This window comes from Natrix helvetica (genome assembly GCF_964273705.1).
Source record: "Natrix helvetica genome assembly, chromosome: 5".
NCBI lineage: Eukaryota > Metazoa > Chordata > Lepidosauria > Squamata > Natricidae > Natrix > Natrix helvetica.
This window is the reverse complement of record NC_138551.1, coordinates 40409510-40428055: the sequence shown is the minus strand read 5'-3', so window position 1 is coordinate 40428055 and position 18546 is coordinate 40409510. Positions and strand designations below refer to the sequence as shown.

Below are 18546 nucleotides of genomic sequence, written 5' to 3'. Positions count from 1 at the left end.
GATCACACAATATTTTCCTCAAAATCTCAATGAGAGATTAAGGAGGTTAAAAAAGAAGTTTTGTTGGCCCATTATTCTGGAAAAAGTAACAGAAAAGTAACAAAGTTAAGAACTGTTTGTCTTCTCAATCCAAAATTGGAATCTCTCTCTCTATAAAGAGAGAAAAGGAAGAATTAACCTTTTATATTAAATGCCAAATAATACATACATTAAAATGAACCCATCATGTTTTAATGTTTTAAAGTAACATTTAGACATAGTCATCCTTATTTATTTTACCCACACTCAAGAAATCCACTATACATTCCATTTCTTACCCTGCCCTGTTAAATTCACATAATATTGTTACCTGATATTCTGATTCTTTCCACCTCAGCTGCTCTTGGAAATATCAACTCAGCAGATCCTCTTTCCAAGGTAACTACCCCATTAACTGGCTCAGACTCACTAATAATACACAGATGAGGATAGGTTCTGATTGTGGACTCTACAAAAATATTCCTTTCTCCCTTTTTTCCGTGCTGGACTCCATATACAAATGCTGTTGGTATTAGCAGGAAGTATTCCATTGCCACCAAAAAGAGATATTTCTTCAGTTCAAAAACAGTTTCAAACTATTCTTGCAAGGACAAATCTTAGTATCCACTCTATGAGGATTCCTATTCTGAGGAACAAATAGTTCTTTGAAGATGGTATGGATAAAGCAAAGGTAGAACATTCATTTGTTTGAATTCAGAAAAGTTTTAAATTGGGGGCAAAAAAACCTTTCTCCCTAACAGTGAGTAGCAAACAGGCAGGTAACAATAGAATAGTTTAATTCCATTTTTTCAATTGTCTCATATTTTAATAGACCATTAATAGACCTTTAATAGACTTTTATAATAACTTTTTGCAATATAATTTTGAGCACAAATGAAAAATGTTGAAACATTATTTAAAATGTTCTCTTCCAATGTGATCAAGTGTTCTTCTCCCAACATCGGCAATTTTTTGCTTGGAAATTCAGGCAGCAGAGTAAAAACCTCTGGAGAGAAGCTACTTATTAAAAGAATGTTGTCCCTGAAGCCTCGGGAAGGATGTGGAGGTGACAACCGTCCCTGTGGAGGGTGAAAAACGGCCCTACAGGCAGCCCAGAAGTGATTCCAGTTTGTCCATAGAGCCGTTTTTCACCCTCTGGAGCCTTCAGTGAAGTTCCTTAAGGCTCTGGAGGGTGAAAAACAGCTGTACAGGCAAACCGGAAGTCACTGTTCCCAAACCTCCGGGTTGCCTGTAGGGTCAATTTCACCCTCCGAAGGCTTCAGTAAACCTCCTGAAGCCTCCGGAGGGCCTCCGGGCTTGTGGGCGGAGGCTTTTTTGCCCTCCCCATGATCCTAGAAAGCCTCTGGAGCCTGGGGAGGGTGAAAAAAGTGTGCCAAAAGCGGGGAAAGCGCTGGTTGCACGTGCATGCACAGGGGGGTCACGTACATAGCATTATGGGTGTGGGCACACCCTGTGCTACCCCCGTTTTTGGCATGTGATCTGAAAAAGGTTAGCTATCACTGGTATAGAGCATGGTTATGACAAAATTAGGTCTCATTAATTTCAGCAAATCTAAGTCCTAGACATGACCCCAAAAAGCTATTAATCATTTCCTTCTCCTGTTAATGTTCCTTTTATCCACTCCAACTAGAGTACATATAACATTTGACATGGTAAGTTACTTCAGAAGCAGAAATATTATAATGTATACATAATTATACATAATTCAAAAAACATCAAGGATATGCCTTTTTTGCATTCAAGAATCAATTATTTGCATTCGTTAATTTGTTTCTGAGACTTCGGAGCTCTTAGAGAGTATTTTAACTATTATTAGCCTGTGTATTATTCATGTTTAATTGGCAGACACAGTTATCAAATGTGCATACCTTGATCTGAAGCACAATCATGTGCCATGAGTTTTTTTCCATTAATGTAGTGTGTGTGTGTGTGTGTGTGTGTATACACTGAAGATAGATAGATAGATAGATGATAGATAGATAGATGATAGATATGATAGATATGATGAGATGTCCCATAAAAGCTGCAAACCATACTCTGTGAATATGTGTGTGTGTGTGTGTGTGTGTGTGTGTGTGTGTGTGTGTGTGTATGTATGTATGTATGTATGTATTTGTGTTACAACCCCTGGTATGACTAAATATGGGAGGAAGGTCACTACTCCCTCTTTCTGTCCTTCGGCTTATCACAGAAGACCATGCAGGCAGAAAACCATATTTTTATTTTTAATGTTGCCTTTTTATATTTGTGTTATATTTATACTGATAAATAAATAAAGGGAGACTAGTATAGATCTATTTCGAGCTAATTAGCTCTCATCAGCTAGCCATACCCTTACTGGGATTTGAGCCCGGGCTGTATATATCTTAGGCAGGAATTTTAGCCACTAAGCCACGGGCTGTCTTCCTTATCAGTTGAGCCAGGGAAATAGGTATGTATTTGTGTTACAACCCCTGGTATGACTAAATATGGGAGGAAGGTCACTACTCCCTCTTTCTGTCCTTCGGCTTATCACAGAAGACCATGCAGGCAGAAAACCATATTTTTATTTTTAATGTTGCCTTTTTATATTTGTGTTATATTTATACTGATAAATAAAGGGAGACTAGTATAGATCTATTTCGAGCTAATTAGCTCTCATCAGCTAGCCATACCCTTACTGGGATTTGAACCCGGGCTGTATATATCTTAGGCAGGAGTTTTAGCCACTAAGCCACGGGCTGTCTTCCTTATCAGTTGAGCCAGGGAACTTATCAGTTGAGCCAGTTGACCTTCCTCCCATATTTAGTCATACCAGGGGTTGTAACACAAATACATACCCCTTTCCCTGATTCTAAGAATGATATACATATATTCACAGAGTATGGTTTGCAGCTTTTATGGGACATCTCATCATTCTTATTCTCTGTAATTTTGAAAACAGCAACATTTTAAACAGAATACAGTGAGAAATCAAGCTTACTTCTAATGCTATTATTTTTATAGATGTCTGCCCGTTTTAATTTCATTATTCAACAGCAGCCAGGGATAAATCTGTCAACCGACTAGCAAACATACTTTGACAATATACTTAAAAAAATATTTTATTTCATAATTAGGAATTGATTTGTTATATAGTGTACATGATTAGTGACTATTGCTTTGATGCTATTTATTGTTAATCTCATTAAAAGTGTAATTTGTTCATGGCTTTTTTTAACATTCTTAGAATTTCCATCATGGTGGTCTTATACCAACATATGAGCCCTATATCAAAATGTGATTTAAAAATCTCACGTAGCACCAATTGTTGCCAAGCAATAATGTTACTGATATAGTACATATCAATGTATGTACATTAAAAGTAGGCTGATAATGACATGACTTTTATTATAGAGTGGTTTCCCTTACTAAGATAAATACTTGTTACAAATGAAAGTAAACTTTGTGATAGTAAATTTCTAGGACTTTACCTTTACTTTATAGGTTAACAAGGGGAATATTCTCTTCAAATTTGTTTTATCTTATTCCTATCAGGGGTGGGTTCTTATTATTAGCGTTTATATACCGCCCCCTCTCCCGAAAGGGACTTGGCTGGCTTTACTGCCAGTTCGCTCATGCGCGCGCTTCGCATGTGCAACACACACTGGGTGCATGCTGCGCAGACATGCACAGTTCAATTAAAATTATTCTGCGCATGCACAGAACTCAAAAACAAGATGAAGGTGGCGACTGGGGAATGAGTTCGGGGGTGTGACAGGCCTGGGTCGCTGATGGTTCCAGCAACCCAGACTGCCATATCACTACCAGTTCGGCTAAACTGGGCCGAACCAGTAGGAACCCACTTCTGATTCCTATCTATTTTAGACTTTCACAGTTGTTTTAAATTATGGTTCCTGCCTCTTTAAAATGTATTATTTATTTATTTATTACAGACTTCCTCTAATTGTTGTCTTTGGAATTTCTTAAGTCTCTTCAGCAAAATGTGCACAGTATTTTAGCTGCATATTACTTCAGAAAAGTAAGTTATATATTTTTATGGATGAATTGATACTACAGTTCAGAAATAACCTGCATGACTTGTTGATATAAAAAAAAAAAGTATTCATTGTAAAACACAATGTGGACAGGACTGCAATTGTTAATTATACACAGTTTTACTGATAAGAGTACTTTGGGGCGATCAAGGATTATATCATGAAAGTTTCAGTTTTAAAATTGTATAAATTGCCAACGCAAGCAGTATAGTTCCACTGCCTTAGTTCAATTTTGTCTAGTAACTTCTTCTTTATCATAATTTTTTCCATGGTAACAACATTTGTTTACTAACAGAGAAAAATAGATATTAGTTCTTTGAAAAATTTTCAATCTGATTACGAGCCTGGACTCCCAATGAAGGACTTGAAGCAAAAGTAAAGTTTATTTGACAACTAAACAGCGAAACCAATGATCAACGATTGAAGGTAGCCACAGGTGCATGAGAAAAGTCAGTTATATTTATATGAGAATTTGCTTCTTGTTTTAGAAAGCACTGTGAATGTGGTACGCTTGGGTAAGCGGGGCAAGTCTAATAGGAGAATATGTGGTTTCTCAACCTGCAGGGTCTTGTAATCATTGTCCTTTTCTAGTTGCATGGTAGTCTTGTAGAATTGGAAAGATCATTTATATAACATAGTCTGAAGTCTGCTCAGTACAGAAATCCAAATTAAAGGCAAAGGTTCCCCTCGCACATATGTGCTAGTTGTTCCTGACTCTAGGGGGCGGTGCTCATCTCTGTTTCAGAGCCAAAGAGCCAGAGCTGTCCGAAAACATTTCCATGGTCATATGGCCAGAATGTCTAAATGCTGAAGGCGCATGAAACACTGTTACCTTCTGACCAAAGGTGGTCCCTATTTTTCTACTTGCATTTTTACATGCTTTCGAACTGCTAGGTTGGTAGAAACTGGGACAAGTAACGGGAGCTCACTCCATTACGGAGCGCTGGGGATTCAAACCGCTGAATTGCCAACCTTTCTGATCAATAAGATCAACGTCTTAGCCACTGAGCCATTGCGTCCCTATCCAAAATTAAATCCAAATTACACCATCCCTATTGCTGGCTTTTCATGATTGTGTAGAATGTTGATTCCACAGAACATAGATAAATAGAATTATATTATATTCATAATATTTACATAAAAATGAGTTGGAAAAGAGTGACTTTCTTTTGAACCTCAGATGAAAATTCATGTAAGCAAAGACTAAGTGATAATGGTGAGGGTAATGGGAATTGCAATTTAATGAAGCCTGTAATTGCAAATGATTTTTTATTGTGAATTAAAAACACAACAGTAAGCAACAAAATTATTAGGCTTTTTTAAAGGGAAAACTTGATTTTGATTCAGTACTAGCATGTAAACTTTGAAAATAAAATAGGTTTATGAAGTGAAAAAGTTCAGTTGCTATTTTATGCAGTGCTAAAGAGAGATATTGTTTGTTTTGCTGTTTCGGTAAATTATGCTGAATCATAGATATTCCTTTTTTTGTAATGAATACAAAATGTATTTAACGCAAACCCCATAAGACGAGGGCTGAAGATTTATTAACACTAACTGTAGGAGCAAGCACAACATATCCTCGTTCCCCTAAGGGGGAGGCAAAACTTTTTTTACCTGTTGTGTTACCCACGCCAAATTGGGGTACGCCAAATTCAACAAATTGATTGGTTGGGTACCCGATAGCCCAAGAGCCCGCCTTTTTTATTTGTTTGGGAAGACAGTCCTTGCAGGACCAATTAGCACGTTCCACAATGGCTTAATCTGTGGAATTATAGGAAGCCCATGAGTTAAAACAATTGTACAAAATTGCAAAAAGGCCAATGAAAAATAGGCCATTATCAGTTTTTAAAGAGAAAAGTTTGCCCAAAGCAGTAATAGCTGAAAAAAGATGAGAAATAACATGATTAACTGTTTCTCCTCGTTGAGATGTGGCCCAAAGCACTCCAGAATAGGTAACAATAAATACATGAATATACTTCCAGGGAGGCAGAGAGGAAACATAGGTGACATCTATTTGCCATAGTTGATTAGAGGCCAAACCACAGGGATTAACTCTGTTTGGCCTGGTCGAGTGGAATATGGCAGGCTTGTGCCAGCCCCCCTAGCATTCTGATGAAAAAAAAAGAGTGACCAAAGAATGGATCTGAAAAGAGAGTATGTAAAACATGGACAGCAGCATCTGCTTGAAAGTTTCCTTCAGAGAGAGGTCCTGGAAGAAACAAATGACTATGTATATGAGAAACAAAATATAAATGCTTTCGGTCTTGTAAAAGTTGCTGCAAAGTGAAAAACAACACCATAAAATTAAGTCAATCCTGGGTGTGATGTAAGCAGCTGGAAGATTAAAAATAAGTTGACACACATAATGAAAGTCAGAAATTAAGTCAAAAACCTGTTGAAAAAAAGATTCAGAAAGCTAAAATAGCAGCAGCTAATTCTAAACATTGCAGGGATGACTATTGCAGGGTAGGAAACTTTCCAGTATTATCATGAGAGTCCTTGTAAGCAATTGCTCCTCTCGTTCACCCTTCATCTGAAAAAAACAGCAGAAGTTTGCAAAAAGCAGAGAAAATGAATATCCCGATGAAAGTAATAACTCCTTCTCAACTGCAAGAACTTCTACTGGCATAAGAGGATTCAGGCTTTTATTTTTTATAGGACCATTTTCAGGCAATCCATTATTTCCTGAGAGGCTAGTGAGAGGCTCAGTGCTTGAAGATACAAGGTCTATAAGTGGTTTGGCTGTGGCAATTGTGACAAAGGTTTTCTTCAATTTTTCTACTTTAAACAGTATTTTGTCTTGTTTGTGGTAAAGAGCCAAAAGCATTAATAAGGCCAGCTTCTGTGCTGAGAACATCTTCATGAGGTAAGGCTGACTGATTCCCATACTCTTGCCTCTCAAGGTTGGGAGTGAAGAAGCAAGGACCTTGGGAGCTATCATATCAGCTATTTAAGATTTAACCTTTTCATCACAAAAGACTTTGAATGGAAGCTTGGTTGCTCTCATCTCGAATAGCATCAAAGGCTTCCAATTTGGGACATCTGGGGGCCATTTGATAGCACACAGATCAATCTGTCTACATTGGCAGTGAAGAAGGTGATCTAAGGAAGTTAGGATTGCTCTCCTGGTATTCAAACGTCCAACGTTAAGTCTATTAATACAAATTCTGAAAGTGACCTGTTGTGTTTGCAGTAAATGATTTAATTCGGCTGGGGGGGGGGGATTCTTTGCTGGCTTCCAATGAATCTTTAACATGTGTAAATTCTCCTCTCTTTAATAAGAGAGTTATTCTTCAAAGCTGTGGCTTTTTGACAAGTTCTTTAGCTATTTCTTTGGCTCTTTGCTCCTTATTAACACATTTGCCCAGAGTGGGAGATTTGACTGTCTATTACAAAGGCTTTTGTCGGAGTAGAGGATCCTTGCCTTTAAAGAAAGGTAGCTTAAATATGTTTAGGATACAGATAAACAGTTAAGGTGATAAAAGTCCTAGAAAAAATAGTTATGAAAAATGATTTCAAGTTTTAAATGTGTTTGGCCTAGGGAAGAAAATATTGTGAAAATACTTAATACCTGTATTGAAGTATCTGAAAAGCTAACAAGTAGAAGACAGGTAAGATTGCTGGTCTAGAGGGTAGGTCAAGAAACAGTGGCATTTTCAAGGAAATGGAATTTGGCTGAACATCAAGAAAAAAACCAGTATGAGCTATTCAATTGCCTTGGAAGGTGGTAGATATTTCATGGTCGGAGCTGTGTAAACAGAGGCTGAATGACCATCTGATATGGATGCTGTAGTAGTGGGTCCCTATACTGGTTAGTAGTTACACTAGATGTTATTTAAGGTCCCATATAACCTGTACATGCTATGTTTCTATGCTAGTAAAAGGAAGGTTCAATAACACTTAAAACATGGGCTTTGTGTAGGCACCAGAAAAGAACCAGATAGATATCCTTTCCGTTCTATGTTTGTGAGTCTGTATGTTTGTGAACAGCTGGCGGTAGAAATGAAATAGTTAATGAAAAGGAATCCCCTGATTTTCCTGTGCACTGCTGAGAGTCCAAGCAATGGGTTAAATTAGTTTGGTTGCCCTGGAACTGAGGAATCTTTTTCCTTGGCCACGCCTCCTGGTGCCTCATGACACCAGATGAGGCTGAGGTTGGAACGGACGTGGTGAGTGCTCCACTCTTTGTGCCGCTTGTGGACGGCAGGGGAGGTCCTTTTAAAGTTTTTTTCCTTCCTTTTCAAGGGCAATGGTGCTCTCAGCAGCTGCCAGGGGCGAGCCAGGTGCTTTTGGTTACTTTTTTCACTTGTGCTGAGCCACGGAGAGCCTGGCGACCGCATTGCTACCATGTGGTCACCATTTCTCCTTCTCTACCCTCACACGAGTGCGGTGGCCATTTTGAAAGGGTTTTTTTGCGCCCTTTTTTCCTGAGCCTTTTGCTGCCTGTCCGTTCAAGCAGATCACCATGAGGTCCTTCCGGAAACACGGGTTCTCATTGAACCTGGAAAAAAGTCATCTTACTCCGACTATCAAGCTTCCCCACCTGGGGCCAGTGATAGACACTTCCAACTGCAGGGTGTCCCTCTCCCACGACAAGATAGACAGCCTAGTATCCCTAGCTCACAAGATTCAGGGGTTGAGGCAGGTCCCTGTGTTGCTCCTCTCACAATTTCTAGGAAAGATGATTTTATGCATCTCAGGGGTCCCATGGGCACGTCTCCATTCCTGGGAGTTGCAGTGGTTACTTCTGCCTCATCAGAGATCCAACAGAAGCAACTCTGCCATGAAGGTCCATCTTCCTCTGGCAGTGAGAAAGTCCCTCGGATGGTGGCAATCAACCACTCTTTGGAAAGGTCATCTCCTCAAGGAGTGGGAGAGAGTAGTCATCACAACGGATGCCAGCCTTGCCAGCTGGGGTGCACACATCAGACCTTACGTGACTCAGGGCAAGTGGTCTCCAGCCAAAGCGGATTGCAACATCAACTTCCTAGAGCTGCGGGCAACGAAACTCACCCTGCATCATCTTCAACAGGACATTCTACATTGGCACGTACTCTTGATGACAGACAATGTGGCCACCAAGGCCCACATAAATCAACAGGGGGCACGAGATCCAGAAAACTCATGGCAGAGGGAGACACCCTAGGCAGCGTCACATCGAATCCCTCCACTCCGATCACATCTCAGGGGTGGACAACACCCAGGCGGACTGGTTGAGCAGGACCACCATAGACAATGCAGAGTGGTGATTACACCCGGTCCTGTTTCGTCTGTTGTCCCACAGATTCGGCATTCCAACAATCGACCTGTTTGCCACCCGCGAGAACGCTCAACTCCAATGGTTCTTCTCCCACTTCCACTCACCGGGGGTGGAGGGGATGGATGCTATCCGCTGCAGGTGGCCCCAGGAACTTCTATATGCCTTTCCACTACTCCCCCTGTTACCACAAGTGATCCGCAAAATCATCGCGGAGAGGGTGGAAATCCAATTATTATTATTATTATTATTATTATTATTATTATTATTATTATTATTATTATTATTATTATTATTATTATTATTATTATTATTATTATTATTATTATTATTATTATTATTATTATTATATTAATAATATAATTAATATACTTACATTATTTCATTTTTCAGGTCCATACATCTGAAACTGAAACCTAATGTATTGTACATTATGGTAAATGTCAAGTTGTTTAGAAAATGGATGTTCGGCATTCTCTTTTTCATTTTGGTCCTGACTGTTTCTCTATGGAAGGAAACTCGGAAAGGAACTTTCCTCTCTATAAAAATAGAAAGCCAAACTGATCATCTGCAGCTGTGGAAATGGATTAAAATGAAATCAGGAATGGGCCAGAATAAAACTCTCAATGGCACAGGCAAAGTTACTTTGTCTAACAAAGAATCCCAGGTTAAATTTAATAATATTGAACCTAAGCCCAAGAAAATCAAAGTCTGGAACAAGTATAGTTCTTCCCAAATACTTCACCCTAAACTGCAAATGCAAAGAAAGCATTACTTAAAAATGAACAAATTTCATGTGAAATACACTGGACCAAAGAATACTGCTAAACTCAGCCCAGAAAAAGTGTTGTGCCAACTTCAGAAAAACCTAGACTTTAGGATGATAACTACATCTGATGCCCCTTTTAATACATCTGAATGGGAGACATACCTGCCTACGACAAATATCAGCATGGAACTGGGCAAGCTGGGCCGATGTGCAGTTGTATCCTCTGCAGGATCTATGAAGCACTCGCATTTGGGAGAAGAAATAGGTTTGTATTTGTGTATTTTTCTGTTACAACAAAAGCAACTTAATATGATTAAAATGTTTTCCTGTGAGTTTTCGGTACAATAGTGCAGGAAAAGGTAGTTTATCCTGAGCTAATTGTTAGAATCAATGGAATGATTTGTGTCTGGAAATTCTTGGTGCATCAACACCGAAGGTTTTGGACAGCTGAAGAGATTAGACAGCCATTTGTCTGAAATAGTATAGGGTAGGGGTTCCCAAACACCCACCCCACCCCCGGTCTGTGGACTGGCACTGGTCTGAAGCATTCCAATAAATGGGCCCTTTAAACAAGCAAAACCCATACATGTGTTGCAAGCAGCATGAGAAACCATGGCCCCTCTGATCACGGAAAAACTTCTCTGCACAAAACCGGTCTCTGGTGCCCAAAAGGTTGTGGGCCTCTGGTATAGGGTTTCTGCTTGAGCAGAGAGTTGGACTAGAAGATCTCGAAGGTCCCTTCCAACTCTGTTATTCTGCAAATGCAAATATCTGGAGCGCACGGACTTGGACAAGGCTAAAAAACCCAACTGGAAGCCCTAGCCAATTTTCCTTGCTATCAACTTGTCCAGATTAAGGTTCATTTGGTCATTCCTCATACATTCCAGTTCATTGCAATCAATCAGAATCACCTTGTGTTTCTTTATTGCAAGAGAGGCAGCTGCAGGTATCGGATAAAGCCATCTATGCCCAACTCTACATCTTAGTTAAAGGAGTAGCTTATTGTATAGCGATTAATGCTCTTGAGTTTTAAATGATCTCTCTATCACACACACTCACTCACTCCCTTTCTCTCTCTCTCTCTCTCTCTCTCTCTCTCTCTCTCCTCCCTCCCTCTTATTTTTTTTCAAAGGTTTAACATTAATGTAGAAGCAGATCAACATAAATTAGTTATAAGGCTATGGTATAATTTTTTTCAAATGCATGACAAGAACATTGAGGTGACATTGAAACTTGTTCCTAGTTTTTTGTGTGTGTGTGGAACACAGGAGGATTTCATAGCTGAACTACTGAGAATTTGCTCTGAGATGTACTCAGTTCATATTTTCTGTTTCTTTCAGACAGCCACGATGCAGTCCTGCGGTTTAATGGGGCCCCTACCAAAGGGTTTCAGGTAGATGTCGGTGAGAAAACTACAATACGCCTTGTTAATTCTCAGGTAGGTCAGCTAAGTAACAAGAGAAGTGGGAAAAGTTGGGTGGTTTTCACAAGGGCTAGATTCAGAAAGGTAGTCTGTTCCTAAACAGCAAGCACTCCTGACCAGGCCACCTTCCAGGTTTCTTGCCTGCGGAGCCACAAGGAGGATAAAGGCCAGGTGAGGGAGGGTTGTTGGGTCCAAAAACTGGTACTAGTTCTGCATCCAGTCCAACATTGGGCTCTTACCACCATGGCTGGCTGGAGGAGGAAGGGAGCAGCCAAGAAGTAACACTTTCCGCAGCCTATGCCTGCTGGTTACTGCAAGCCCTATGAATTGGGTGCTTTCTATTCCGTCTGCTAAAAGGATTTCTAGGCTGCTTGGCGGAGCTGGGGAGGATGGCAACAGAATATAGCAGCCTCTGTGTTTGGCCATGTTGTATTGTGTAGTGAAAAAGGCAGAAATGGGTGGAGATAGGCTAGTGGGAGGAGTTGGAATGGAGGCTGTTAGCGCAGAGAAGAGTAGCATGAAGTCTTACCTAATAACTGTGCAGTCCTTGCTTAACAACCATAACTAGGACTGCCATCATAAAGCAGCACAGTCCCATGATGTTTTGCTTAATGATGGAAATGACAGTCTCAGTTAGGATCATAACTCAAAGACTACCTATGTTAGTTTAATTAACTGAATGTTATTAAGTTAAATTTAGCTTCTGTCTAGATCATATCTATTACCGTGTTTCCCCGAAAATACAACATGTCCTGAAACTAAAGCCTTGCCACATTTTTCAGGTGGGCAAAAATATAACCCCCCCCCCAAATAAGCCTCCTGGACAACCCCACCCTCCAGCCAGGCAGAGCAGCACTCACTGACCTAGCGGTATCCCAAAGGTGCCAAGCTGCGGCAACCAGGGGAGAGGCAAAGTTGATTGCTTTGCTTGGTGCCTTCGGGATACCACTAGGTTGGTGAGTGGCTCTATGCCCAGCTGAAGAGGGGGGTTGCCAAGTGGCTGCTCTCTTGCGAGCGGGCTCCCAAAAAGCCGGGCACAGTCTCATGGGCAAATAGCTGTGTTGCGCTAATGCAGCAGTGCAACACAGCAGCCATGAAGCGACCATGCTCATGAGCAGCCAACCGGCAATCCCCCTTTCCAGTCGGGCACAGCACCATTCACTGACCTAGGGGTATCTCTAAGCTGTGTGAATGCCTGTTCGCTGCTGCCCGGCTCCCGTGGCTTGGTGCCTTAGAAATGCCAGTGAATGGCGCTCTGCATGGCTGGAGAAGGGTTAGATGAGCGGCTGTTCCGCTCTTGCTCACACGCCTCCCATCCTCATGATGCCCTGGCCCAGCTCTCTCTGCAGAGGAAGAGTACCTCTGCTGCAGCCGCCGCCACATGGCTTTTTCTACGGCTTCCAAACTGGCAGCTGGCCCACAACCATAGAGCATTCGCCCAGAGTGGCCACTGCTGGAAGACTCAGTTTGGAAGCCGCAGAAAAAGCCATGTGGCGGCAGCTGCAGCGGAGATGCTCTTCCTCTGCAGAGAGAGCTGGGCCAGGTCATCATGAGGCTGGGAGGTGCATGAGCAAGAGCGGAACAGCCGCTTGGGTAACCCCCTTCTCCAGCCGTGCAGAGCGTCATTCACTAGCATTTCTAAAGCGCCAAGCCATGGGAGCCAGGTGGCAGCAAACAGGCATTTGCGTGGCTTGGTGATACCCCTAGGTCAGTGAATAGCCCTGTGCCCTGCTGGAAAGGGGGTTTGCCGGTTGGCTGCTCATGAGCGTGGTCGCTTCATGGCTGCTGCGTTGCGCTGCTGCGACAGCGCAACACAGTCATTCGCCCATGAGGCTATGCCCGGCTCTTTGGGAGCCCGCTTGGAAGAGAGCAGCTGCTGGGCAACCCCAAAACAATAAACCCTCCCATCATAATAAGGCCCAAGTCATATTTTGTGGGTAAAAAGAAAATAAGACCCTGTCTTATTTTCGGGGAAACACGGTAGTTTATTTAAATGTTAATTTCATGTTATTAAGTTACATTTAGCTTTTGTCCAGATCATATCCATTTCTATCTTAGCCTGCCAGCTTTTTTACAGCTGACGTTCAAGTATCATAGTCTAAAAATAGATGTGCAGTTTGTGCTAAATTTAATAGAGTGTCAAGATATGGCTCTCAATTTCCAGAAAGTTTTCTTTCTTTCTTTATATTATTAGCAGATGTGCTTTTGATTGTTTTCATAGTTCTTTCTGGTTTTGCAAGTTATTCTATTATTATTATTATTATTATTATTATTATTATTATTATTATTATTATTATTATTATTATTATTATTATTATTATTATTAAAGGAAGAGAGTGCAGTAACACCGTTACAAATTTTTACTTAAAATGTTCTGCTTCCACAGCTGGGTGCCCGTGCCTCTTTTTTTTTAAATGCCAAATAAGAGAGTTCCGTTCTCTATTACTGGGGGGTTTAACTGAAGCATGGGAAACCAAAAGGGCTGTAGCCTGCAGAACAGTGGTGGGTTCTGGATCCCGTTGCAACCGGTATGCTGCAATGGGGCCAGGCGCCCACCACGTGCACATGCGCAGCGCGTGCCTGCATACCCACTACCCATGAAGCTCCAGCTGCTCGGCAGAGCATCGCGCAGGCACTGTACACTCCATGCACGTGCGCAAATGCCACGGTCAACTCAAATAGTGGTAAGGGGAGCGGATGGGCAGGTGGGCCCTCCAGAGCACCATACTGGAACAATACCTGGTGCTCCCAGCAGGCACTGGTACGCACGTACTGGGGTGTACCGCTGCAGAACCCTGGAAAATGGATTCTGTGATAAAAGTGAAGAGCTACATGCACACTTGTCATCAGTGCAAAAACTGCCAAGCCTCATGAGAATTTCACTGAAATTTTCTCTTCTCTGTTTTTTGAAAAAAAACATTGAAAGCATTTTTTTTTCAACTTGAGCGAAAGAGCAACCAAAATAAATGTAGGTGTAATTAAAGGCAATGCACTGTTTTTAACCGTGCAATCCTTTTAGATGGAAACTTAGATACTTTTAAAAGTTACTTAACATAATAAAAAAAACCAATTCAGCTTCTTATTTATATTGCAGGAATCCAAATCATAAAACAGCCAAGAGATGCAGCTTTGATTCCAAATACAGCTTTGACTTCAAATAAACTTATTACCAGAAAGTGCTTTATGTATGATTGGAATTTTGAGGAAATGACACAGGAAACTTTGCAGAAGTTTCTGCACAGGATGTGTGGGGGGGGGAGGTTTTAATGTGCACGCTATTATTAGTCTTTGCAGGAAAACAAATATCTTTAGTGCCTGTAAATTAATGTCAATGATGGAGGAAAAACTTCACTGGGACTGTACAATCACCATGAAAATTATTCTCCCTTTCTCTAGTAAAAAAAGAAAAGAAAACCAGGATTAATAAAGATGCTAATACTCTACCTAAAAGTTGTAGTGGGAATAACCCCTATGATGGATTTCAAGAAGTTCAGTATAATTCTGTACATGTTTACTTAGAATTAAGCAAGTCAGTAGTACAATAACTATCTGGAGTTGACCTAGAAGAGTAGCCATGTCTGAGTTAGCTACTGGAAAAGAAAAGCCTCAACCTGCATTGCAGTTCTAGAGACTTCTAGCCAGTTTCAGAAAGTTGTTGTCTAATATGTTTGGAGGGCACAAGGTTGGAGAGGAGTACTCAAGAGATTCCATATTCATTGCAGCTGACTCCATCAAACAATGCTGGAATGCATGAATCATTCTGCATATGATGAATGCAGTGCAGTGATGGAAATGGAGTCACTGAAAATCATTCCTTCTATACAAATACTTGTAAGTTTATCTGAGCACATGGAGAGAAAACTGCATGGTTTTCTGCCTGCATGGTCTTCTGTGATGAAGCCGAAGGACAGAAAGAGGGAGTGTGACCTTCCTCCCATATTTAGGCATACCAGGGGTTGTAACACAAATATATACTTATTTCCCTGGCTCAACTGATAAGGAAGAGAACCCGTGGCTTAGTGGTTAAGACTCCTGCCTAAGATATATATATATACAGCCCGGGTTCTAATCCCAGTAAGGGTATGGCTAGCTGATGAGAGCTAATTAGCTCGAAATAGATCTATCCTAGTCTCCCTTTATTTATTTATCAGTACAAATACAACTATATATATATGTATGTATGTATGTGTATATATATATATATATATATATATATATATATATATATATATATATATATATATATATATATATATATATATATATATATATATATATATATATATATATATATATATATATATATATAGTCCTTGATGTACGACCACAATTGAGCCCAAAATTTATGTTGCTAAATGAGAAATTTGTTAAGTGAGTTTTGCCCCATTTTATGAGCTTACTTGCCATCTTTGTTAAGTGAATCACTACAGTTGTTAAATTAGAAATACAACTGTTAAGTGAATTTGATTTCCCCATTCCCTATTTGCTTGTAAGAAGGTTGCAAAAGGTGATCACATGGCCCCAAGACACTGCAACCGTCATAAATGTGAGTCAGTTGTCAAGCATCTGAATTTTAATCACATGACCATGGGGATGCTGCAATGGTTGTAAGTGTGAAAATGGTAATAAGTCACTTTTTTCAGGACTGTAACTTTGAACAGTCACTAAGTGAACTGTTGCAAGTCGAGGACTCCTTGTATTTAGAAGTAGTAGAAGTAAAATTAATGCTGAAGTGAAAATTAGTCGATACACTAAAGTTGGCTGGCCAATAGGAATATGGCATTATTGGTTAATTGGTGTAATTATTTATACCAGAGGAAGAATGGAAACAATTAATTGAAAATTTAAGAAGAAATGAGAGACCAAGCAGTTAAATAGATAACGAAGTAAGCAATCAATACAAAACAGAATTACTAAACGGTGGATTTATAACAGTTAAATAGAAGTCACTGAGAGCAGATATCTCAAGTTGTAGTTCTGATGCATTGTGCTCAGCTAAAATAACCGGAAATATGCAGTGACAGGATATTAATGAGGTAGTTGAGTTAACGGATAAGGACTTGGTTAAGACAAGTTCGTTATAAACTTCCTTATCACTGTAGTTCACAGAACTCAGAGACGTAAACAAAACATGCTCCCAGTCTTTGTTTAATGGTGACCTGCTGCCTCAGTTGAACATCTGAGGTGCTATGGCAATTGATAGTCTTCTGAAGAACCCGTTGGTTTATGAGTAACTTCAGGGTTACTTTCTGAGTAACATTAAAAATGCAACTGCTCTATAAACCAAAAATAAAGTTATAGCATACTATTATAACAGAAATAACTCTGCTATCTTTGTATAAACATTCTCTGCCAGAGACAGCATTCTTTCCTTTTTTAAATATTTTTTTTTAAAAAGGAAAAATAAAAACTAACAAGAACTAATGTAAGGAAAAAGAAAGCCTAAAAAGTAGAAGGGAAACAAGAATGAAGCCAAAGTGCAAGAGGGATGGATGAAATGTAATAGAAAGAAGTAACCTCCGATTTTCTTTACAGCATTTGTTTATAAGAACAAATACAAATTACTTCTTACTCTATGGTTACAAAAAAAAAAACCCTCTTTTTTTTCTATAATCCAGAGGCAACAATATTTTGAAAATTAAAAACGTTTACATTTGGAAGCAGTTACAGTCATTTGGGAATCAAAGGCTTTGCTGGACCTTTATTACAAAACTATACAGTGGAAATTGTATGAACTATTGAAAGAGGGAACTCTGACTGATTTCTGCTTACTATCAGAGTTGGATCCTTGGCATTATCTGAATAAAAATTAATGCATGCACTCTCCAACTAATGATCACCTGATAATCACCTTTGGCCAAACCAAACTTGGCGGCCTGGGTCACTACAACCAGCAACGACACAGGCCTGCCACGCCCCCAAACCAGTTCTCCCATCGGCGCCATAGGCAGCACCATCTTGTTTTTTGCTTTTGCACATGCGCAGAGCAAGTTGTACTGCGCACGGCGCATCCCTGAGTGAACCGGCAGTAGTCTCTGTCGGAACCCGCCCCTGGTTAGGGGTTAGGGTTGTTCAATGCTATGGCAAAATTTCAAATGATAGAAATTTCACCAGGGGAGGTGCCTGTCTGTGCATGCATGTGTGGGTGTGTATCTCTGTGAAGGCATTTGAGGTATTTCTTTTACTGTTTCAGCAAATAAAGTAGGGAAATGTGTTTGATTGTGTGGGTGTGTATCTCTGTGAAGGCATTTGAGGTATTTCTTTTACTGTTTCAGCAAATAAAGTAGGGAAATGTGTTTGAATGCAAAGGTTCAAGATCACAGGGACATTGGAAATGTATTTCATATCTTTGCTTAAACCTTCAAAATTAGAACTGGACTAAGCCTGTACTATGTGTGTGGTTGCTGTATGACTCACAAGGTGTTTATTTCTTCCTCTCCATATTAACCCTGCATTCATGTCCTTGAATAATTTTTGCTCACAGTATGTAATTTACTATGACTGAAACCTCACTGAGGCAAGAAAAGAAAATGTAAAACTCATGCAGCAGTAATTTATTCCCGTTAACTCTACTGTCACATAAATTAAGGGCTGGTGGGTCATGAAAGTAAGTGTGTTTGTTTTTGCTTGTGTTGCTGTATATGCAAGATCTTCCATGCTATCTCAAGTCCTGCACAGAGAAGTTGTGTAATGCATCTGGAAAGTATCAGGTTGGAGAAGCCTAATTTAAAATAATGGTCCAAATAAAGCCATGTCATCTGACTCAAGTTAGCTTTCTGCAATCTCAGATACATGCACTTCAACTTCTAATTCTAATGAACTGAGAATTCTAAGAACTGAATTGCATATACATAAGGGATACTTAGATTGGGAATGGATGCCCCAGCCTTTTCAAATAGGGAAGAATGCAATGATCTCCATCTTTTTTGTCATTCCTAGCTTATTACTGTTGAAGAAAAGAGGTTTATTTCAGATGTACAATTCAGCTTTGGAATCATCATTCTGTGGGATCCAGCACCATATCATGCCAGTATTTATAAGG

The 18546-nt window shown here is 40.1% G+C and overlaps 1 protein-coding gene across 6 annotated transcripts in view; it reads left to right on the top strand.

Annotated features, from left to right (window-relative positions):
* LOC309393570 (beta-galactoside alpha-2,6-sialyltransferase 1-like) overlaps positions 1–18546 on the top strand; it is a 71213-nt gene that overhangs the window by 41424 nt on the left and 11243 nt on the right. For 4 of the 6 annotated variants that reach the window (XM_081955910.1, XM_081955913.1, XM_081955909.1 and 1 more), the window contains 4 exons: positions 3954–4039; positions 9706–10346; positions 11422–11519; positions 18444–18545. In XM_081955910.1, coding sequence (XP_081812036.1) covers positions 9746–10346; positions 11422–11519; positions 18444–18545 — 801 coding nt within the window. In that variant the 5' untranslated portion in view covers positions 3954–4039; positions 9706–9745. Of the gene's footprint in view, positions 1–398; positions 418–3953; positions 4040–9705; positions 10347–11421; positions 11520–18443; position 18546 lie in introns of those variants that run through there. The other 2 variants (XM_081955912.1, XM_081955914.1) reach the window with 2 other exon arrangements.